This window comes from Sapajus apella, unplaced genomic scaffold (genome assembly GCF_009761245.1).
Source record: "Sapajus apella isolate SASKATOON/1434 unplaced genomic scaffold, GSC_monkey_1.0 scaffold110, whole genome shotgun sequence".
Lineage (NCBI taxonomy): Eukaryota > Metazoa > Chordata > Mammalia > Primates > Cebidae > Sapajus > Sapajus apella.
In genome coordinates this window covers 845097-869288 of record NW_022437050.1, presented here as the reverse complement: position 1 = coordinate 869288, position 24192 = coordinate 845097, and the positions used below count along the sequence as shown (strand labels likewise).

The 24192-nt window shown below is 36.5% G+C and overlaps 1 protein-coding gene across 1 annotated transcript; it reads left to right on the top strand.

Annotated features, from left to right (window-relative positions):
• Positions 1–244: 244 nt before the first annotated feature.
• UBLCP1 (ubiquitin like domain containing CTD phosphatase 1) lies at positions 245–24192 on the top strand. The gene is made up of 11 exons (XM_032259540.1): positions 245–880; positions 6530–6729; positions 7559–7650; positions 8362–8447; positions 8530–8645; positions 9956–10054; positions 12471–12508; positions 13039–13137; positions 16178–16294; positions 20827–20954; positions 23097–24192. Exons 2-11 carry the CDS (start codon positions 6576–6578, stop codon positions 23122–23124), a joined length of 957 nt encoding a protein of 318 aa, XP_032115431.1. The 5' UTR covers positions 245–880; positions 6530–6575; the 3' UTR covers positions 23125–24192.

The window sequence follows — 24192 nt, the reverse complement described above, 5'->3', positions numbered from 1 at the left end:
CAAAACTTGGCTCTTGGCTGCCTTACCCTCGCTGCCAAGAAGGAAACATTAATTAGTTACATCGCCGTCGTGCGCATTGGAAGTTCGCTGTATGGAGCAGATGGGGACTGCTCTCCGAATTTCCATTCAAGTCTGACATTCTTTTGTCAGCCTTTGTGTAACCGGCTTTCCTTGCATTCAGAGGAAAGGTGCTGATGCGAGGATTGAGACGATTCGATACAGTATGGTAACCTCGACCGCAGCTCTCCTATGAGATTCTCTTCCTGGATTCTGAGTCACTTAAGGTTGCCCCTTCCCTTTCCTGACCCTTTTCCGTTTCCCCTTAGATTGGAGATTCTCCTCAGATTCTATGTCTCTGAAATTATTAGTGTTGGTAGCCACTGGGGCCATGGAGTGGTCTCAATCTTAAGTTCTCAAAGATCACCTTTTAAGCTCCATTGGGAACACGATACAGTCACACGAGTCCTAGCCCTGAATCTCACGAAGACCTCAATACACCTGGGGAAGCCAGCACACCGAATTCCGATGCTGCTAGAGATGTCACAAGCCGCAGCACCCATCCGCTCCGGGCCCACAGCAAGCACACGCGCAGAACAAGCGAGCGGCCACCCAGGGATCGGGGCCATCTGCACAGCGGTTACAGTCTCGGAAAGGCCTGGCTTCTTCGTGGCTTTGTGGAGATCCCTTACAGCAGCCATTAAGGACTGGCACCAGAAGAGTTTCAAAGGAAGCAGCAGTGCGGTCCACAACATACTTCCGTTTCAGACCACCCACTTCCGGTTTGTCAGCCGGTTCCGGTCCCGCCCTTCACTTCCGCTCGCTCTCGGTCTCACGGCGGCCGGTTCCTGCGTCCGCTGCCGCTGGTTCTGCTGCGCTCTAGGTGAGGGGTTGCGGGGCACCTTGGCGCGCTGCCCGTGGAGACGCCGTTGGGGCTCGGGGACAGTGACTTTGCCGTCTGCGCGGCGTGGCTTGCACTGCGACGGGCTGGGGATAGTGTCTGTCCTAGTCCAACGCCCAGGCCCCTGGCCTCGGCCCCCGCGACTAAGCGGGCCGCTGTCCTTCCATCCGGCCTTCTTGCCTATTTCGAGGGTTTTTGGTGTCCCCGTGGGTTTTGCGTCCCCACACTTCATTACTCCGTCTTCTGGGGCTTGTCCATCTTTCCCCTCACCCGCCTTGTTGAAGACATCCCGGCCCTCTTGGTTCTGGAGTCTCCACCTGCCTCCTGATGCTGCCCTGAGTCAGTCAGTCAGCGCAGCCCCCGACACTGCACCACCTCGCAGTTGTTGCCGGCGTGCGGTTCTCGCCGAGAGTTCTTAGTGCTGCACGGTTCCCTTTTGCTGGGATTGTTGAAAGTTAACCTCCCATCACTTCCCAAAGTGGTGTACTTTTTACTGCTGTACTTCAAAGTTCCTTATTTGCCAATTTTTAGGTGTGTGGTCCGGGACAAGTTTAATTTCTTTTCAGGTTTCTCATTTGTATAATGAGGACAGCAGCTGTTGGTTCAGGATTGTGAAGATTCAATAGGATAATGAAATTGTTCGGCATGTTATTCCATCATGAACACCATGTTTCGCTTTATAGTTTACCAAGTGCTGTCACAGGTGTTAACTTCATGTCTTAACACTACTGTCCGGTGAATATTAATAGCTTCATCTTGTGGTTGAGAAGACTGAGCGAGAGGTAGATTGACTAGGCAAAGTCAAGACAGTATGTTAGACAGAACTCCAACCTAAACAGCTATTCTTGACTCTAGGTTGACCATATATGTGTTCTTTGCTTGCTTGTTTGGGTTTGATTGCCAACTTCTCTCCTCCCAACACCACAAATCATTTTTCAGTTTATAAATCTGATGGGATCTGAAATGATTCAAAATACTAGAATTGTGTGAGAAAAGAGGTTAAATGTGAAAGCAGAATAGCTCATGCATTTATATCACACCGCTTCATTGATGTGAATGTCTTAATGATGATGAAATAAGATTCAGTAACTTTTAAACAAATCTTAAGACTTATACATTTACATTTTTTATGGTGTTTGTTTTGTTTTGCTTGGCTCTGAAGGCATTTGCCAACTTGGAATTTCCACTTGAGGGATAGGTGCTTCATAAGTTTTTTTTTTTTTTTTTTTTTTTTTTTGAGACGGAGTTTCGCTCTTGTTACCCAGGCTGGAGTGCAATGGCGCGATCTCGGCTCACCGCAACCTCCGCCTCCTGGGTTCAGGCAATTCTCCTGCCTCAGCCTCCTGAGTAGCTGGGATTACAGGCACACGCCACCATGTCCAGCTAATTTTTTGTATTTTTAGTAGAGACAGGGTTTCACCATGTTGACCAGGATGGTCTCGATCTCTTGACCTCGTGATCCACCCGCCTCGGCCTCCCAAAGTGCTGGGATTACAGGCTTGAGCCACCGCGCCCGGCCAGGTGCTTCATAACTTTTAAAATGCTGTTTTATTAAGCATATAGAGCCATCTGGCACTTTTTTTTTTTTTAAGGATGAAAATATTGAAGAGCCTGGAGCACTGGCTTTCAAATTTGAGCATGCATCAGAGGTGAGGAGGATGGACCTTGTTAAAACACAGATTCCTAGGTCCCTTCTCGCCACTCCTGATTACATTTCTACCAAATTACCAAGTGAGGTAAATGCTGTTGATTGGTCACACTTTGAAAACCACTGGTCTAGAAGAGCAATGACTTGTTCAGGGTCACCTGGAACTCAGATGATCTCACTCCAAACTGCACTGCTACTTATCACAATATATGGGATATTAGTTCTGGTTGCCTTTCTAGCTCTTTTAGAAATCATTTTTATTCTTATATCTTACAGAAAATATTTAAACTGTATTTCAGTTTAACTAAAAAGGTCCACTTGTCTTTTTATTGAGGATTATAACATTTGTTATAGTTCTGTCTAAAATGGAATACATTACCCTAAATTCACACACTTGCTATACATTTTCAGTATAACAGGTTGTAAACATTAAATATACGTTTATATTGCATATTTGTATTCATATGAGTAAATATAAATATTAATTTATGGTACTGTCTTCTAATTGGCCTGTTAGTATGAGACACTGTTTCCAAATCATTTTTGGATGTTAAGATTAAAAATTTGCCTTCTTTCTTGCAGTTGGTCCTAATAGTTGCATGAAGAGTGCAATCAGATGTTTCATCAAATAAGTGAAAGCATTGGAAATACCAATACTTTGAGATTAGAAAATTGAGTTCTTTCACCTGTGGGAGTAAAATGAGTTTATGAAAAGTTGGAAACTTTATGCAGGAAGAGACATATGTTTGGTTATTTATGTGAGTGGCAGCCACTGTATAATCTTGTGTGCTTAGATCTGTACCTGTGGGTTTTGTATGTACTGATTGATATGGTTTGGCTGTTTCTCCACCAAAATCTTAACTTGAATTATATCTCCCAGAATTCCCACTTGTGGGCAGGACCCAGGGGGAGGTAAGTGAATCATGAAGTCTAGTCTTCCTAGAGCTGTTCTTGTAATAGTGAATAACTCTCACGATATCTGGTGGGTTTATCAGGGGTTTCTGCTTTTGCTTCTTCCTCATTCTGTCTTGCCACTGTCATGTAAGAAGTGCCTTTCACCTTCCACCATGATTCTGAGGCCTCCCTAGCCATTGTGAAACTGTAAGTCCAATTAAACCTCTTTTTCTTCCCAGTCTCAGGTATGTCTTTATCAGCAGCATGAAAACAGATTAATACAGTAAATTGGTACCAGTAGAGTGGGGCATTGCTGAAAAGATACCCGAAAATGTGGAAGCAACTTTGGAACTGGGCAACAGGCAGAGGTTGGAACAGTTTGGAGGCCTCAGAAGAGGACAGGAAAGTGTGGGAAAGTTTGGAACTTCCTAGAGGCTTGTTGAATGGTTTTGCCCAAAATTCTGATAGTGATATGGACAATAAGGTCCAGGCTGAGCTGTTCTCAGATGGAGATGAGGAACTTTTTGACAACTGGAGTAAAAGTGACTCTTGTTATGTTTTAGCAAAGGTACTGGTGACATTTTGCCCCTGTCCTAGAGATTTGTGGAACTTTGAACTTGAGAAAGGTGATTTAGGGTATCTGGTGGAAGAAATTTCTAAGCAGCAAGGCATTCAAGAGGTGATTTGAGCACTGTTAAATGCATTCAGTTTTATAAGGGAAGCAGAGCATAGAAGTTTGGAGAATTTGCTGCCTGACTATGCGATAGGAAAAAAAAAACATTTTCTGGGGAGAAACTCAAGCTGGCTGCAGAAATATGCGTAAGTAGCAATGAGCCTAATGTTAATCCCCAAGACCATTGGGAAAATGTCTTCAGGCCATGTCAGACACCTTGATGGCAGCCCCTCCCATCATAGGCCCCGAGGCCCAGAAGGAAACAGTGGTTTCGTGGGCTGGGTCCAGGGTCCCCATGCTGTGTGCAGCACAGGGACTTGGTGCTCTGTGTCCCAGCAGCTCCAGCCATGGCTGTAAGGGGCCAACATCTCATAGCTTGGGCTGTGGCTTCAGAGGGTGGAAGCCTCAAGCCTTGGTAGCTTCCTTGGGTACATAGCCTTGATATCGAGCCACGGGTACATAGAAGTCAAGAATTGAGGTTTGGGAACCTGGGCCTAGATTTCAGAAGATGTATGGAATCACCTGGACGCCTTGGCAAAAGTTTGCTGCAGGGGCAGGGCCCTCATGGATAACCTCTGCTAGGGCAGTGTGGAAGGGAAATGTGGGGTCAGAGCCCCTACACAGAGTCCCTACTGGGGCACTGCCTAGTGGAGCTGTGAGAAGAGGGCCACCATCCTCCAGACCCCAGAATGGCAGATCCACTGGCACCTTGTGCCGTGCGCCTGGAAAAACTGCAGACAGTCAATGCCAGCCCGTGAAAGCAGCTGGGAGGGAGGCTATATCTTGCAAAACCACAGGGGTGGAGCTGCCTAAGGCCGTAAGAACCCACCTCTTGCATCAGTGTGACCTGTATATGAGACTTGGAGTCAAAGGAGATCATTTTTGAGCTTTAAAATTTGACTGTCCCTCTGGATTTCGGACTTGCACGGGCCCCGTAACTCCTTTGTTTTGGCCAATTTCTCTCATTTGGAACAGCTGTATTTACCCAATACCTGTACCCACATTGTGTCTAGGAAGTAACTAGCTTGCTTTTGATTTCACAGGCCCATAGGTGGAAGGGACTTGCCTTGTCTCAGATAAGACTTTGGACTGTGGACTTTTGGATTAATGCTGAAATGAGTTAAGATTTTGGGGGACTGTTGGGAAGGCACGATTAGTTTTGAAATTTGAGGACATGAGATTTGGAGGGGCCAGGGGTGGAATGATATGGTTTGGCTGTGTGCCCACCAAAATCTCAACTTGAATTATAACTCCCATAATTCCCACATGTTGTGAGAGGGACCCAGGGGGAGGTAATTGAATCATGGGGGCCAGTCTTTCCCATGCTATTCTTGTGATAGTAACTCTCATGAGATCTGATGGGTTTATCAGGGGTTTCTGCTTTTGCTTCTTCCTCATTCTCTCTTACCACTGCTATATGTAAGAAGTGCCTTTCACCTTCTGCCACGATTCTGAGGCTTCTCCATTCGTTAACGGAACTGTAATGTCCAATTAAACCTCTTTTTCTTCCCAGTCTCGGGTATGTCTTTATCAGCAGTGTGAAAACAAACTAATACACTGATCTTTGATACCTTAACTCTTATATGTTCAGCTGAAGAGAGGCAGTTGTGTAGGGCAAGAAACACAAGATTTAGTAGGAAGACCTGTTTTCTAACTAGCTATGTGTCTATGTGAAGATTATATGCCCTCTCAAAACTCCTGTTTTCCTTAATTGTAAAAGGGGGGAAACTTATCAAATTACTTTCTCTAATAAGATTGTTTAATTTCATTCATAAAATATGAAACAGTGGCTATTTACTATTTATTTGGCACAGTGCCTGAAACATAGTAAGTTTCCAGTTTAAAAAGATTTTTGTGTAACCAACACTTAATTTATGTAGTGTTTACTAGGTGTCACCCAAATGTTAACTAATTTAATCCTCATAAGAGCCCTAAGAAGTAGGTAGTATCATCATCCCTGTTTTACAGATGAGGAAACCTAGGCACTGAGAGTCAAGTACCTTCTCAAAGTCAGATTACTAAGTGGAAGAGAGCTGGGATCTGAATCCAGGTCATCTGGCTCTAGAGTCTATGTTCTTAACTACACCACACTACCTTTCAAATGTTAAATGAATGTGGATAGTCTGTCATGGAAGAACTTGCCTGTAGCATAAACTTGACCAAATACAGCAGGAGGAATAGATAGCTCATAATTGCACATTTCCAGTTGAACAGTGAGAGAGTATTAGAAAGTAGTAACTCTAAGCAAAAAATTAGGAGTGTGGGGGAATTTAACTTTGAGTCCTAGTATCTTTTGGTGTTCTGGTAGCACTCCTGTACGGACAAAAGTTCTGTCTAAAGTGGGCTCAAATTTAAAAGTTTGTCTTCAATGTACAGTATCTATTTTAACTTACTCACTTTTTGTCTTCCTTTCCAGGTATTTTTTTTTCTGAAGGACAGCTGCTTCCTCATATGTTTCAAGAATGGCTCTCCCTATCATTGTAAAATGGGGTGGACAGGAGTATTCAGTGACCACACTTTCAGAAGATGATACTGTGCTCGATCTCAAACAGTTTCTCAAGACCCTTACAGGAGTGCTTCCAGAACGCCAAAAGTTACTTGGACTCAAAGTTAAAGGTAATTCTCTCCCCACTTCAGATTTTTTGCATTGAATTTTTAGTATTATGAATTTTAATAGTCATTTTAAATATAATTATTTAATAATTTATACTTGCTATTTGTTGTTTAATACGTCCTTCTCTTTGGAGATTTCTTTAGCAGAACTATTCTTAAAATTGTTTTAGTGGTAAAAGTAAAAATATTAAAGTGTACTCAAAAATACCATGATTATTAAGATTACTTTTGATGTTTTAGACAGTTGGTATTTGCTTGTTAAACCTTTGGCACAGAAGTCCCAGATGAAACTCATTTATTTTCTGACATCTACCTTTTAGAATGGTGTTTTCATTGTACCGTGGGCCTTGTACTCTTCCCAGATTATCTTTTCTGTTTCTAAAGTAAAGATGACATTTAAAAATTATAGGCAGCTTTCATATCCAGTTTAAAAGGGATTTTCTTATGGTGTTTTTGTATTATCGTATCATTGAAGAGTGAGTTTTCAATACTAGTAGATCTACGATTTTCTTAGGCACTCTTCCTGGAAAACAGTAATATTCATCTTGAACAACAGAATAAAACATGAATTAATTTTGTTTAGGTAGTTGAACAGAGGTGTTCATCTAAGATAGAATTCGGAAGAAAATAACCCTTGTATTAATTTTGACTTCTCAGTGTCTTACATACGACTAATTTAGTAGAAACAATTTGTTAATGTAGGAAAAACAGAAATGACAAAAATTGCTGTGACATCTGTACCAAACCTTTTAATGTTAGGGTTTTGTATAATGGAATAGTGAAATCAGCACCCGAACTTTACTGAGAAAACAGTCATTTGCTTGTATTGTAGGCAAACCTGCAGAAAATGATGTTAAGCTTGGAGCTCTCAAACTGAAACCAAATACTAAAATCATGATGATGGGAACTCGTGAGGAGAGCTTGGTAAATGTTTACTTTTTGTTACCATTTGTCCGTTTGAAGATACTATGATTTATACTACACTGTTGTATCATAGTTTTGTTTTGTTTTGTTTTGTTTTGTTTTGTTTTGTTTTGTTTTGTTTTTTTGAGACGGAGTTTTCGCTCTTGATACCCAGGCTGGAGTGCAATGGCGCGATCTCGGCTCACCGCAAACTCCGCCTCCTGGGTTCAGGCAATTCCCCTGCCTCAGCCTCCTGAGTAGCTGGGATTACAGGCACGTGCCACCATGCCCAGCTAATTTTTTGTAGTTTTAGTAGAGACGGGGTTTCACCGTGGGTGGTGTAACCACAGGGTGGTCTCGATCTCTTGACCTCGTGATCCACCTGCCTCGGCCTCCCAAAGTGCTGGGATTACAGGCTTGAGCCACCGTGCCCGGCCAGTATCATAGTTTTAATTGTGGTAAAATTGTCAGTTTGGCAATCAATAAAAAATAAATAAAACGTGCATTGTGAATGTGGAATTAACTGTGTAAGTATAGTAGTAGCGCAAATAGTCAAATTTAACATGGTGAATCTGCCCGGGAGACATAACAAATTATTAATTGTGGAAATTTTCCAGTATGGGCTTAAAAGACTCTGGAACTCAAATTGTATCTCTCATTTGATTTTTGTGCTATGCATGTATTTGTTGTTAAGGATAATGTGGTAAAACAAAACTTTTTCCATCTTAATAGGAAGACGTCTTAGGCCCACCCCCTGACAATGATGATGTTGTTAATGACTTTGATATTGAAGATGAAGTAGTTGAAGTAGAAAACAGGTAAGTGCTTTTCGCTTTAGAAGTAATTGATTGTCATGTGAGAAAAAGTGAATATTTCATCTAAGTGTATTTTTTCCTTTAGAGAAGAAAACCTACTGAAAATTTCTCGCAGAGTCAAAGAGTACAAAGTGGAAATTTTGAATCCTCCCAGGGAAGGGAAAAAGCTTTTGGTATTAGATGTTGATTATACACTATTTGGTAAGTCAGTTAATAATGCTTTTCATCTTCTGTTACCCACAACTTTTTTTTCCTTAGCAACTCGTGGTTCTCCTTAAATACTTGAAAACTTTTATTACAAAAGTAAATCACTCATAGTAGAAAATTCCAATAAGCAAAAAAAAGTCATCTCTAATCCTAATACCCAAAGATGACCACTCTTAATAATTCGATATATATCTTCTAGATTGGTTGTATCTCCTCTTATTCTTTTATTTAATAACAGATTGAACATCTTCTCAGTGAAATATTATTTATTTCATGAATTATATATATATATATATATATATATAAGGCCAGACAATATTCTAGTTTATGGATACATCATCATTTAACCGTGTTATTCCCTGTTGATTATAATTAATTTTTTATGATTTTTTATGAGGAATATTAAAATCATTTTTGACATTTTATCCTTGGTTTCTTGTTTAATTATATTCAAGCAGATTCTTTAATTTAAAATTTCTTATGTAGGCCAGGTGTGGTGGCTCACATCTGTATCCCAGCACTTTGGAAGGCTGAGGTAGGAAGATCACTTGAACTCAGGAGCTGGAAATCAATCTGGGCAACATAGCAGGACCTCACCTCTACTAAAAACTAAAGTATTAGCCAGATGTGGTGGTATGCACCTAGTCTCAGCTACTTTAGGAGGCTGAGGTGGGAGGATCACTTGAGCATAGATTAAGGCTATGATCATGCCACTGCACTCCAGCCTGGGTGACAGAGGGAGACCTTGTCTCAAGGAAAAAAAAATGTTTTATTTTCATTGAAAAAGAAAGATGTTCCTTTTATGTCTGATGTTGGCAAGAAATAGTTAACTTCTGATATTGGAATTTATTTCTAATCCTAAACCTAAAATATAAGTTAATGTACAGTTTTAAAACATTTAATTAATTGGCCCTATCATTTTGAAGAAATGTGATTATATCTGCAAGGTAGATGACTAAAGGTGAGTATAAGTGGACATAGTTTGTTTTTCATTATTATAAAATAACATCTAAACTTCAGAGACTACGTGAGAAAAAAATTTACAGTTTACTACTTAAGCCTGAATTTTCAGTATTGCTTTTTGCAAATTGAACAAAATTGATCAACTAAAATTGGATCTTAAGGATTTTAAATTATATATTTTGAAAGACATCTTTTTGTCAGCCAGTATAATTCATTCTAAAGCAGTTTGCAATGGAATGTTTATATTGCATTTCATAATATATTACATTTTATAATAATTGGTATCAGATACTTGTTCATTATAGTAAACTAATAATTATTTATGATCAATTTTCTTTTAGACCACAGGTCTTGTGCAGAGACTGGGGTAGAATTAATGCGGCCATATCTTCATGAATTTCTAACATCTGCATATGAAGATTATGACATTGTTATTTGGTGTAAGCTGTATTTTTTTTGTTTAGATTTCTGTGGAAATAAGGTTGTTCCTTATATTATTGTGCTGTATAAAATGTGACTTAAAATGAGTTGTGTTTAAATATGAAATAGTTTTCATTTTTTAGGAGATTTCTAAAATGAAGCATGTATCACAATATAAACTTAAACATATATTTGCCAAATACCAGTGAGATAGTTAATTTAAGTATAGGACATGAGTACATTATAGTATAAGAATAAAAATGGCTCATTTTCCCAATGACCTCACCTTGATTAGAAGTTTTTCCTTCTGATTCTTTTTTTTTTTAAACTAGGAACATAACTTTAGGGTCTTGCTGTGTTACTCAGGCTGGTCTCGAACCCCTGGGCTCAAGTGATCCTCCTGCCTTGGCTTCCCAGAGTGCTGGCATTACAGGCATGAGCCAACGTGCCCCGGCTTTCCTTCTGATGTTTGCTGTGGAATTCTTGATGCTTTGGAATATTTTTGTTTTCTCCTTTTTTCCTGACTCCAGTTTTAAAATACTTGGAGAAAGGTGTTTAAAAATAAATCACAGTGAAATAGTTCTCTAGAAATGAAGGCAACTTGAATTACTTAAGGAAATAATAATATATGGAGTAAAGCAATGACATTCAAATTGTAGTCTATGGACCATTTCAGGAATGTACAGGTCTGTGTTAAGTTACCGAGTTTGCTTCAAGAATTAAATCTACTGTAATACTAAGCACATTATTCAGTTCAATTAACATTTTTTGGTAGCAAGATTTTCTTGAAAAATGAAGCAGTGCATTGATTTACATCCCTCGTCCCCAGAAATATTTAAAGTTGCCGTTTGGCAATGTCATAAGCAGAGAAGAGTTATCCTGACTGAATTAAATAAAGTCCCATCAAGTAAAGGTGCTACATTTAATTGTACTAGGTCTTTGAGAGAAACTATGTAGTTATAGTCTGTAAATTCATTTTATATTTTTCCTTGTAGTCAGAGTACTTCCATTGTTTGTGATATGTGAGTTCCATGTGAGTTCATAGCTATTAGGATTAAAATTATAGTCAAAATATGATACAATTTTCTGGTTTAGTAAGATAAGGTGAAGAAAGCTTGCTGGTAAAAAATTTTTATTTAGCAACTTTGACATCTAAGATATTTGAGAAAAAAGTTTATCCTCTAAATGTTATTAAACTAGACTTAGAAAATTAGAGAACTTTTACAATCATCTATTTAAGTTATTTTTACCAACTATGATATTTTGTGGTAGTTCATTAAAAAGCATACTTTGCTTTGGAACTAGATAGACTAGGATTTTAATTCTGGCTCTGGTGTGACACTGGGTAGGTCACTTAATGTCTCGAAGCCTTAGTTTTCTTATCTGAGAAATTAAGATAACAATACATATTACAGGTTTTAGGAATAGAAGTATCAATATAGCAACTAGTAACATGTCTGACATATAGTTACTTAGTAATTAGAAACTTATTAGCTGTTTTGTGAGTCTTTGTTTTTAATCTGATAATTACAGATACAAAACAAGCACTGAATTAAATTTTTTTCTGTCTTATGATTGTTTTCATCAGAGATACAACAGTATTTAAAATTTTAGCTCAACTGACCAGTTTTGTATGTAAGGTGATTTTTCTGTTTTTTGTATATGTGCATACTAAAGATTTTTTATTGTGAGAATTCACGTTCCTCTTTTGCTTTTGAAAATTATACACACAGACACTTCAAATAACTAAATTGCTTTTCCTCCTTTTAAACATTTTACTTGGTTATACCTGTATAATTTAGTGCAGTAAACCAGAAGAGCACATAAAGATGAGGATTTTAGTATTAATAATCATGAAGCTGGTTAATGTCTCAGCAGCTACATGATGCTAATATACTTTATGAATTTGTCTCAGATTTCTTGTTACAAACTACTAGATTCAGTGAGCTTCAATTTACTGAGACTGACAAAATGCAGATTTTTATTGAACCTAAGTAGCCGGTTTTCAACATAAACTTTTAAGAATATGCTTATATTGACACTTTGTATACCTGCACATAGCCTGGAAGTAGGAACATGGAAAAAAGTGATCCAGGCACCCAAGTTTAAGTTTGGAATTGATAGAATGTCAGGGCTGGTTTAAAAAGGGAGATTAGGTCTTGATTTATAAATTTCCTAGGTTCAGAGTTGTTTTGAACATGGGTTACCTGTATCTCATAGATAAGAGTTGTTTAAAATTTATTTTGTCTTGAAGACACACTGAAATAAGTTAACTTCTATCAATAATTAAAAGAAAATTATCGTAAATATGCTAGGGACTGTTAATTGTGATGCATTTAAACTTTTAGTTTTGCTCAGAAAACTTATTTATACAGAATTTTTTAAAAGAAATTCAAGCTTTTCATATTTATTGTATTATCATTCCTCGTGTTTTAGCTGCAACAAATATGAAGTGGATTGAAGCTAAAATGAAAGTAAGTGTTAGAAAGCAATCCATTTAAAAATATTTTGAAACTGCATTTGTCTTGTTAAAAGTTCTAGAACTGAAATAATTTTATTCTTATTGAAGGGCATTTAGTAGACAGATAAATGCCATTACTGGGAGTAGAGGTGTGTTTAAAGTGTGTTTAATAAGTGGATTGTACTGAATCCCTAAGTCTTTTTTAAGAAAAAGTATAACTAAGCTTGTTCCCTCCCTCACATTCTTCCTCATTTTACAGTAATACTTTATTTTCCTTCTTTTGCTCTGATGTGTATAATACTTAAAAGAGGCAGTGTTCTCCTAAAATGGTAATTTAGGAAGCAATCTGTTTCTAGTTTATTTTCCTTGGAAAATTTATTGACTTAGCTAAGTGAAACTAAAATAGTTGCTAGTTGGTTAGCAAGATGTAGTGGCCAGTGGTGTAGAAAGTTGGCATTACGAGAAATGGCAGCTAGAATATTCAGAAAATCTAAAATTTTCCGCATTATTGTGTTTTAACATCATGAATATTTGTGTTTATAGGAGCTGGGAGTAAGCACAAATGCAAATTATAAGATTACCTTCATGTTGGATAGTGCTGCTATGATAACAGTGCATACTCCAAGGAGAGGATTAATAGATGTAAGAAGTCATTTTACTTTTATTTAATGACATGATTATTTTCCAGGATACTTTTTATGTTTATGCTGATGGAGTAAATTAAAGAAAGAGTGTAGAGGTTAATCTGAGTGAATAACAAAGTGGTTGAGTTTTGACATGGGAAAATGTATTTAAAGTTAAGATATGTTAATTTTAATGATAAAATTAAGGATCTTGAAGCAGGACTGTCAAGAAAGGAACTTGTGATTGTGGGTAATTGACCTGTGTTGATGACAGCACAATGTTGCTAGGCAGAGTAAGTGAGAAAAATACTGAATATTATCAAGGAAGAGGCTAGAAACAAATGAAAACACTCACCCTGCCCTGTATGAAACTGGTAATAAAAGCAGATGCATCACAATGCATGTACTTTGGGGTGATGCTAGAAAATAGGAACAACACTCAGAAAAGGATTGAGCTAACAAGTTATTTTAGTTGTCAAGTAACTACTCATATTATTAAGTACCTACTGTCTGGAAGGCCCTGAGATAGGCACTTTTGGGAATAAAGAGATGAGAGAGATACAGTCCATACTATTTGAAAGCACCCAAACTACTAGCCCAGCTGGATAGTGCACGACTGTAATCCCAGCTCCTAGGGAGGCTGAAGCAGGAGAATTGCTCGAACCCAGGGGGTGGAGGTTGCAGTGAGCCAAGATTGTGCTACTTCACTCCAGCCTGGGCAACAGCGAGACTCCATCTTAAAAAAATATAATAATAATAAAGTAAAAATAAAATAAAAGCACCCACGCTAATAGGAATTGAGGAGAACTTAGGTTGTTAGGAAACCTTAAGAGTAGACAGTAGTAAGACCATCAAAACCATAAATAGGATGATTTACGGGCATGGGAACTGGTTCTGTAAAGAAAATACTGCATGTGTCGGGGGAAAAAGATAATTTATTATATACTGATGTAAAATAATACTGAGACTGTCTCAAAAAAAAAATAGGGAAATGTTAAACATCATGTTTTTAACAGTGAAAAATTAAAGGAATAAAAATAATCCTCAATATCCAGCAATAGGGAATTGGATATATACATTATTGTTATGTATATAAGGGAGTGCGGCTTGTCATTTGATGTAGTACGATATGTAATGATTTAGAAATTTTCATAACATGTTTAAGTGAAAGTATTTTAGAGAACAGTGTTGTATGCCATTACAAAATAGTTTTTAACCTTTGTTTGGTTCAGGATTCCCCTTAGGTTAACAAAAAAACCTGTCAACTCTCTTTGAGGCTGCTCTTGTTTATAAAAATGCCTAGAGGCAATATAGCAGAATATTGAGTTGTTATCCTTGGTACTGACTGGATTATTGATGATTTAAAATGTTTCTTTGTGCTTTTATGTATTTTCAAGTTTTTCTGTAGTTAGCAATATTACTTTTCTAAATCATAACAAAGTAGACCGTGTTTTGGGGAACATATGGTGCTTGACCTAATTACCAAATGACAGCACTTTTTTTAAGAGGATGTAGGATTTTTATTCCGGATGTCATAAAAAGTTAACCTCTGTTGTCATATTTCTTGAGGCTTTTGTTAGCTAAAAGTCCCCAAAATATGGCTTATTGTATTAGTTCCTATATATTTGTCTTCATTTTGTGTGTGTGTGTGGGGTGGTCTATTTTAATATTAAACAAGATCAGCAGCAAAAAAAAATCAAGAAAGCAAAATTTTAGTAAATTAAAATATTTCATTAACATTTTTGGTAATAGGCAGGACAATAGGAAGGAAAAAGCTTTCTCCAAATTAAATTATAAGAGGAAAAAAACTTTTAAGTGACAGCCTTTATCACTATTTATTAATTACCACTTAATCGAATATATTTATTATTACATTCTATTCGCATATCATAAAGTTTCTGTTCAGCAAAAGTAATTTTCTAAAACATTTTCTGAATGTGTAATACATTCATATGACTTAAAAAGTAAAGTACATAATGAAAAGTCATCTTTCACCTGGTGCCTAGCCACTTATTCTCCCTGTAGGCAATCAGTGTTATTTCCTGTGTGGTCTTACAGAGACTTTACACAAATACGAACAGATACGACTACATAAAAAATTGTCTCTTTGAAGCTTCAGTTTAAGAATTCAGAAATAAGAGTAAGAATTTGTAAAATACGGTACTTCCAAAGTTAAGCAAGCAAATTCCCTAGAAATTATGCACCTGTGCCACTGAGTTAAAGACAAAATGAATTCCTCCTCTATAAAATATTTAAATTAACAATTGAAAAAGCCAAATACATTTTCTTTCACTAGGATGTTCTAGTTTTGAAAGCAGACTCCATGTGACTCCCAAGTTTTGAGAGGGATATGTGAACCAAGGAAGTCATGTGACTGTATAGCAGACATCTAAACAATTACTTTGGACTTTTAAAAATTAAATAAATGGCCGGGCGCGGTGGCTCAAGCCTGTAATCCCAGCACTTTGGGAGGCCGAGGCGGGTGGATCACGAGGTCAGGAGATCGAGACCATCCTGGTCAACATGGTGAAACCCCGTCTCTACTAAAAATACAAAAAAAACATTAGCTGGGCATGGTGGCGCGTGCCTGTAATCCCAGCTACTGAGGAGGTTGAGGCAGGAGAATTGCCTGAACCCAGGGGGCGGAGGTTGCGGTGAGCCGAGATTGCGCCATTGCACTCCAGCCTGGGTAACAAGAGTGAAACTCCGTCTCAAAAAAAAAAAAAAAATTAAAAAAAATAAATATAAAAAAAAAATCAATAACAATTAAATAATTATTTACTTTTACCCAAAATCTTTATGTTAAAATTATGGAAAGTTTTATAATGTATTTAATGGATTTAGTTTGGTTGGACATGAACAAACCTTTCAGAAGTTTGAACACTGCAAAATGCATTGTGCTCTAAAGTGGGTTGCATTTAATGATTACTTCACACCTGTCTTACAGGAGGAAAGGAACGCTTTGGCATTGTTCTGCAGGGCAGTGTGCAGTATCTCTGCTTTTAAGACAGGATGAAATATTGATAAAATTTGAGTTAAATCTAAACTTTTATTCTAAGGTAAAGCCTCTTGGTGTTATATGGGGAAAGTTTTCGGAGTTTTACAGCAAGAAAAACACCATTATGTTTGATGACATAGGGAGAAATTTTCTAATGAACCCACAGAATGGACTAAAGGTAAGACATACTTTTACTTGTCATGTGCTCACGTAATCTGGACTGAGTGGTAGAACTTTTGTAGTAAGCACTGTTGAATTTCATACATTTTAGGAAGTACTGTATTCTTTTTTCACAGGCAAGAAAAGTTTAAGAACAATTTATATAAAAACTGAACTTTATCTTTTTTGCATTGATGTCTCTGTAGTTATCCAGTTCATCCAAATGTTTTATCTTTAATTAGCTCTGTGGGAGCAACATGGGCTTCCCAACAGAGAGCAACATGGGCTTCCCACTTTTAAGCATCGAAAGTCAAATCGTTAGTCGTTTTTTCAGGTATATAAATCTTGGCATTTTAAACATTCTGGCTAGCTTGAGAAATGCTAGTAAGGGTACTTTGTTTTTTCTTTTTAAACTGAAACTAAAGAGGTTGTTGAAAATTCCTAGAGGGCAAGTATAGATCTTAGAGTTTGAAAATGCCAGAGCCAGAAGGAACCACAGTCATCTTGCCTACCTTCTTAACTTCAGAAGCAGTCTGAAGTTGAGGAAGTTCCTGTCTTGCCCAAGATTGTGTATGTAACTGGCTAATGACAGAATTTGGGTTAGATTCTAGTGACTTTATTCCAAGGTCAGTGACAATCGTAGCATGCAATTGCATGCAATCTTATGTGACATTTCATCCTGCTAAGAGTGTAAAATTGGTAAGAGTAAAATTTGAAACTTAAAAGTTTCTGGTACCCGTAGTTGGTTGCATGTTGGTACAATATGAAAATGGAAAAGATAGCTGTATACTATGGTACTATTGCATATGGAGTCTCCATCTGAAGTGGCAGCCCTGACACTGAGATATTTTTGCTATCAGTCCTGAAGTTTTCTATTAGCTGGATTCTTAGTGGTTTTAAAGACAAGACAGAAAAACCTCAAGTACATTTTTTAAACCTTTCTTACAGATTGTTGATTTTTTGTGTGTGTACAATGAGGATATTTTAGGGGCAGAATGCTAATCTAGATAGTGAATTGCCACAAGTATAAAAAGTGTTGACTTGAAAGAAAAGTGGTTAGGTTGTCCTTAATGGTTTCTGTTTAAGGCTTGGGGAGAAGTTCTTTTCTTACATATACTTCACCAGGTGTAAGGTACAAAAATGTATTCTTGAGTCTTGAGAAGAAATGTGATTGGTGTAAACCTAATTGTCTGTAAAACTAATAGTTATTACCTGTTCTTCCAAGGGGGTGAGCCCTCATGATGGTCAAGGAATAATTTTTGAGGAGACCTTTAGCTTTTAAAAAAAAAATACAATCATTAGTTTCATCTTTGTTTAAAAGAAACTTTGTTTTCCTAACCAAGATTTGAGCTCTATTCATCTCTTGATGCAGAGAGAGATGTTATTGTAAATGTCTAGTTCTTCATGTTACTTTATAGTAGGATTTTTAAAAGACTCTACTCAGTAGACCCACAGAAAGAATTCCTAAAAATATATATGTTCCTATCCCCCAAATTCTAATTCCAGAGGTATATTTAGACACTCCACAGGTGGTCCTTGTGTGTCTTTTATTGAAAACCTCTTTTTAATGAAATTAATCTATCCAAGATAGCACTTCGTGAAAACCTCTTTAAAGGTTAAAGATTAAAGGTTGAGATTAAGATTAAAGGTTAAGATTAAGGATCTGCCCACATTGGCATAGAAACATGTGGGGTTTTTTGTTGTTTGTTTCTTGAAACAGGGTCTTGCTCTGTCACCCAGGCTGCAGTGCAGTGGCATGATCACGGCTCATTGCACCCTTGACTTCTGTTGCTCCAGTGATCCTCACGTATTAGCCTCCCAAGTACTGGGACTACAGGTGCACGCCACCACACCTGGCTAGTTTTTGTATTTTTGGTAGAGACAAGGTTTTGTTACATTGCCTAGGTTGGTCTCGAACTCTTGAGCTCAAGTGATACGCCTGTCTCAGCCTTCCAGAGAGCTGAGATTACAGGCGTGAGCCACTGTGCCAGCCCAGAAACAGTTCTACAATGGAGAAATATTCTTAAATACTGTGTTTTGTTACCATGCTTTCATAATGCGCTTGGTAGAAATCTCAAAGATTTCATGTAGATCTTAAAAATAAGACTGCTTATTTCTTAAATAGTTAACTTCTATTTAAACACAAGCTTGTCAGTCATAAGGTCTGAAATATATGAAAGGTACTGTGAATATGAATTTAGTATTATACTAAAACAATGTGAATATTGGTCATGGATAAAGCAGCTTATGGGCTGAAAACTCCACTTCTTGTTATCCATTCAAGGAAATTATGATACAGGAGAATTCAGCCAATCTAGGCAATTTTCAATTTCTAAAAATGCTTCCTTGACCTGAGAAAAAAGGATGGTTGCATGTCCTTCTAGTGATCACTTAGATCAATTTTGAAAAATGTGCAGTAAACAATGGCTATAATGGAGCAAGTGAAGTCAATTAGGTGAATAGATTTTCACCCTTAATTTGTTTATTTTAAATTTTAGAACCAGAGTCATTGGAATATTTTAGTGTTGTTGTTTAATAGTGCTTAAGAGCAAATGTTTGGAAAGTAAAAATAACTTAGCCGAGCCTTGGGTTGAAAATCTTACTAGCCACCAACCCTGTAATTTCCTACTGTTCAAATTTGGACACTATGGTACATTATATATTAATTGTTTAAAAGTTAATTTGTTGCCGTTTAGTCTTTAGGAAGTGAATGAAGGAATACTTTAAAACATTACCTTATTACCCAGGATTGCGCAGAAGCTCATTTCACTACATCTTCTTATCGTGCCTCTGTTTACTCCCATCCTTAGGGCCTAAGCAAGGCCCTGTATGGTGTTGTCTTCATCCCCTTCATTCACTGCTGCTGTGAAACAGCATTGCTGCACTACAGCAGAGAAGTGGGATCTCCCACAAATGCTGATTTCTGAGCAGACTCCCTTTGACAGCTCTGACTGGTGCCCTTCAAGCAGTGTGGGAAGCAGCTAACAGTGTGGAGGTCACTGGCACCAAGCTGTTCTGATGAGAGTGGAACAGGTGGGAAAATTTTCTTCTGTCCATTTCAGACTGGTGGTGTTTTTCCATTGACAGAAGAAAAATATGTAGAAAATACTTAAAACCTTCCCTACACTTAGTAGATATGATACTAGACTCCTTTGGGCTCACTCCTTCTTGCTTCTCAGTAAGTGACAATGATTAAATATTCGTTTTTCAGTGTTACTGTATAAAATTAATGACCAATTTGAATTTTCTCCAAATCAAAAGGATATATTAATACTTTGCTAAGTATGATGAAATCAGTCCTTACATGTGTGCTTTAGGAATATGTATGGTTTTTTAAAAAAAAGATAACAGAAAAATTCAGATATAAAAAGTACTATATAGAATTGCTTAACAAACCCCCAAGTGGTGTATCATTCAGTTTTAAGTTAGCTTATTAATTCATGTTTGCTCTATACCCTACTTTTGTCTCCTTAATATTTTGAAGTAAATCTTAGCCATATCTTATTATCTAAAATTAATTTAAAATTATTGAAAGACTTTTGAGTTGTATAAAGATATTGAGCAGATGACTGCTACAAAAAAGCAAAATTCTTTATTGAAGCTATAAAATAAGGAAAAGTGCATAAATTTATAGTTTAATAAATTGTAGAGATAATTATTGTAAAACATTTTATTCCACTAAAAAAAAATTACTCATGATTTTCCTCTCCAAAGATAAACACTATTACCATCTTGATTTATAGTCCTCTAGACTTTTCTAAGCACAGATGTATGCACAGATCTAAAGACTGCATATAAACATGTGCATGCATAGCACCGCCACTCAAGTCAAGATATGACTTTCCTTACTAATTTCAGCCCCCCAGCTCGGTCTGTTATTCTGACTTGTATGGTATGAAGTAATCCTTTTTAAACTGTTTTTCATAGTAACATAGGTCAGCCTTAAACCTTTGGAAAATATGACAGTTCTTTTTATGGAAAACTCTTGCATAATTAAACATGATTTTAATGGAGAATTTAACAATAAAGAAAAATGCTTATGATAAAATGTAGAAGGAAACAGGTTATATAAATGTATAACGATATCTCAGCTATATAAAAATTTAATATAACAATAATAAAATAAAAATCATCATTGTGAAAATTTATCTCACTCTCCTGTTAGATCAAGCTGGAATTTGGTTAAATATTAATAAAATAACATGAATGAAATTTATTAGTAAGAAACAACTAGAATGATAGGAGTTGGGAAAGGCTAATTAGTTTTGCAAAATAGAGTAGCTATATGTAGGGATTAAAGTGCTGTAAGAAAGCTGATGTTCTTAGGTTCAGACTGAAAAGATAAAGTTAGGTAAAATAGGTGGGAAAGCTTGTAATTTGCATAATAAATATTATACATGACTTTCTACTTAGGCTAATATAAAATCATTTTTAGTATTATGTTCTTGGTGATATTTTAGTCTCATTAACTCTAATTGAAATGATAGTGCAGCTTTGTTAGTTTTCCTTACCGTAATTGTGATGTGTTGAGTAATGTTTGTTTCCTAATAGATAAGGCCTTTCATGAAAGCTCACCTAAATCGAGATAAAGACAAAGAACTTTTAAAATTAACTCAGTACCTCAAGGAGATAGCAAAATTAGATGACTTTTTGGATCTAAATCACAAATATTGGGAAAGGTAAGTGTTAATTGCTTATTTATTTTCTCTTTACATCAATGATGAAAAAATTATCATTTTTCATCAGTGAACCCAGTATATATATATACATATATATTTTTTTAATTTTTATTTAAAATAGATGACTTCTAAAAACATTTTCTCATTCAGTGATCTACCCCTTGAAAGTATTTTCCCCTTTCATCTTAACCTCTAACTTGTTCATAAACACATCTCTTGTAAGCTCTTTAATACTTGTAGAAGAGAGAACTTGAGAGACTAGCATATGTTTGGGATGCTGCCTGTAAATTATTTTGTGATGTTAGGTAGGCTACTCCTTTATGAACCACATGGGAATGTAATCCTTCCTCTCATACTTAACATAATTTCAGAATAAAATAAAACACATGTAAAAATTTATAAATAGTGTTAAAAATTACAAGTAACTTGTGTGTAGCAAAAAAATTAGAAAACCTTATCCCACTGAAAAAAACAATTACTCATAATTTTCCTTTTTAAAGACAACCACTATTACCATCTTGGTATATTAGTCTTTCAGTCTTTTTTTTTTTTTTTTTTTTTTTTGAGACGGAGTTTCGCTCTGGTTACCCAGGCTGGAGTGCAATGGCGCGATCTCGGCTCACCGTAACCTCCGCCTCCTGGGTTCAGGCAATTCTCCTGCCCCAGCCTCCTGAGTAGCTGGGATTACAGGCACGCGCCACCATGCCCAGCTAATTTTTTGTATTTTTAGTATAGACGGGGTTTCACCATGTTGACCAGGATGGTCTTGATCTCTTGACCTCGTGATCCACCGGCCTCGGCCTCCCAAAGTGCAGGGATTACAGGCTTGAGCCACCGCTCCCGGCCATCTTTCAGTCTTTTTTCTAAGCTCAAACATATCCACAAATCTATATAGACATTGCATATAAACATCAAGGTTTTGAGACAGGGAAAAGCCCCTGGAGAAGTGGAAGGTATTACTATGTATTACAAGCATTTTGGGCGGAATTAGGTCTTTAAGGACCTGGTTCCAGTAATACATCATCAAAAGAGACTGTGTAGTTGGGGAGGGATAACATGGGGAGAAAGGCCACATATAGGTGATGGGGAGGAAGGCAGCAAACCACACTACCATGTGTGTACCTATGCAACAATCTTACATGTTCTTCACATGTACCCCCAAACCTAAAATGCAATAAAAAAATAAAAAATAAATAAAAAAACAAAGTATATTTTATATGTGTGTGTGTGTGTATGTGTATGTGTGTATATATATATATGTATATATATATATATATATAAAAGAAACAGTGTAATAATAACACTTTGGCTTTTCAGATTCCACTTTTGACTTTTCAGACCACTTTGACACAAGTCTTCTAAGAGTCTATAATCCTAATAGGAAGATAAAGCAGACATTTTTATCCCCATCTTTAAATTGCAGATGATGTAACTGAGTCACGGAGATAGCAAATGCTTAGTGCAGTGTCATGAAGTAAGCAAATTGTACCATCAAAACGTGTCCACGTTTGCCAGTTTTAAGAACTCTTTCCCCAACCCCACACCACCAATTTTAGTACTTTGTAAATGTGAGAAATTGAGATTGTTTTTAATTTAGTGGTAGATGTCTACTAATATGAAAAATATTTGTTTGCTTAGTAAATTAATGTCTTATATCCTTTACACTCTTGATCAAAGACCTTTAGCATCTTTTGCCCGCTATCTTGATGTAAGAAAAAGAAGATCTTTATGGAGTTTCAGCTATATTTGGAAGCTAGGATACTAGTTAATACAGTTACTTTCACATTGGAAGTAAGGCAGTATGGAATGGTAGCTAATGAGTACAACCTCTGGAGCTTCATTTTGAATCTAGGCTCTTCCATTTTCTAGCTGTGTGAATTTGGGCAAATTGCTTAACCTCTTTGTGCCTGTAAAATAGGAATAATACTAATGGAAACTCCTCAGAGCTCTTGTGAGGACTAAATGAATTAATACATGTACTTAGAACTGTGTATGCACATAATCAGTAGATGTAAGTGATTATTAACAGTACTTATCTTGAAATGTTTTGTCATTAGAATAATCTTCTTTGGGAGGGAAGTTAGGTTAACTTCATGAATTTATCATGATACAGCTTTGACATCTTTATTTTATTTCTTGCAGATATCTCTCAAAGAAGCAAGGACAGTAGTTTTAAGTTATACTGGCAATTATTGAAGATACTTAAGATCCAGGAACTTCTTGCTTTTATGCTAGAAATCATTATGAAAGTGCTGGACACTGAAGCAAATACCGTATTGCATATACTTGGTCTTCCAGTTTTTTGTAAATTTAATTTTATATTTTTTTGAGATTATAGCAATATGCTAAAAAAAAATGCTTTTGTTCCCTATATGAATATTCTGTTACTCTTGAAAAATATTTTCTCCAGGGTTGGTTACTGATTCCTTCCTTGTCCCCTCAACACACACACAAAGTGGAGAAAATGTATACTCAACAATGTCATTTTGTGACTTTGGAAACAAGTTATGTTTTGTATTTTTGTCTCATTATGTTACTGTCTGACTAAAATCAAAGACCAAACCCATGTTGAAACTAGTGCTTTTCCCTTTAAAACCAAAAAGAAAAAAAAAGTTTTTAAATAAAGAACCTAGTTTGTTATGCTTAAAATTACCAAGAATTTTTTATTCCTTTATCATAGACACAATTGCTCTTCTGTATGCCACTAGTTAAATTTCTAAATTCTAAATGGTCTCAGTTAGGCCTGTATGTGTATACATGTTCAAGTAAAGCTGGAAAGTATCAATCTTTGATACTGCTGTGTCCTAGTATGAGAAACTGAAGACTGAAGAATAAAAACTAAGGAACAAGAATGAATCTCTTTTCAGTGGCTAAGTAGAATCTGCCTAAAACCATTGTCGTAAAAGCAGTTAAAGGCAATAAATTTTTAAAAGGGACATATCACTGATTGATCCCTAAAAAGCATGAACAAAAAGTTTTTGTTCTGTTCCAGCTATATCTTGTCTAAGTGCTAACACTGTTTCAGTAAAAATACCTAGCCATAAGATTAAAAAAATATATTATTTGCAATGCTTAAGCCTGCAGATAACGTAATGTGACCACTGTTTTGTGTTGACAATATTGCTTTATACAGTTCTTGTATTTGAAAGGAATTGATCCTTTTAAAGAAACATGGTGTGTATTGTTCTTACAGGACTAATTTCAGTGGTGTAAATAATAAATATCTTTTCTTAAAACA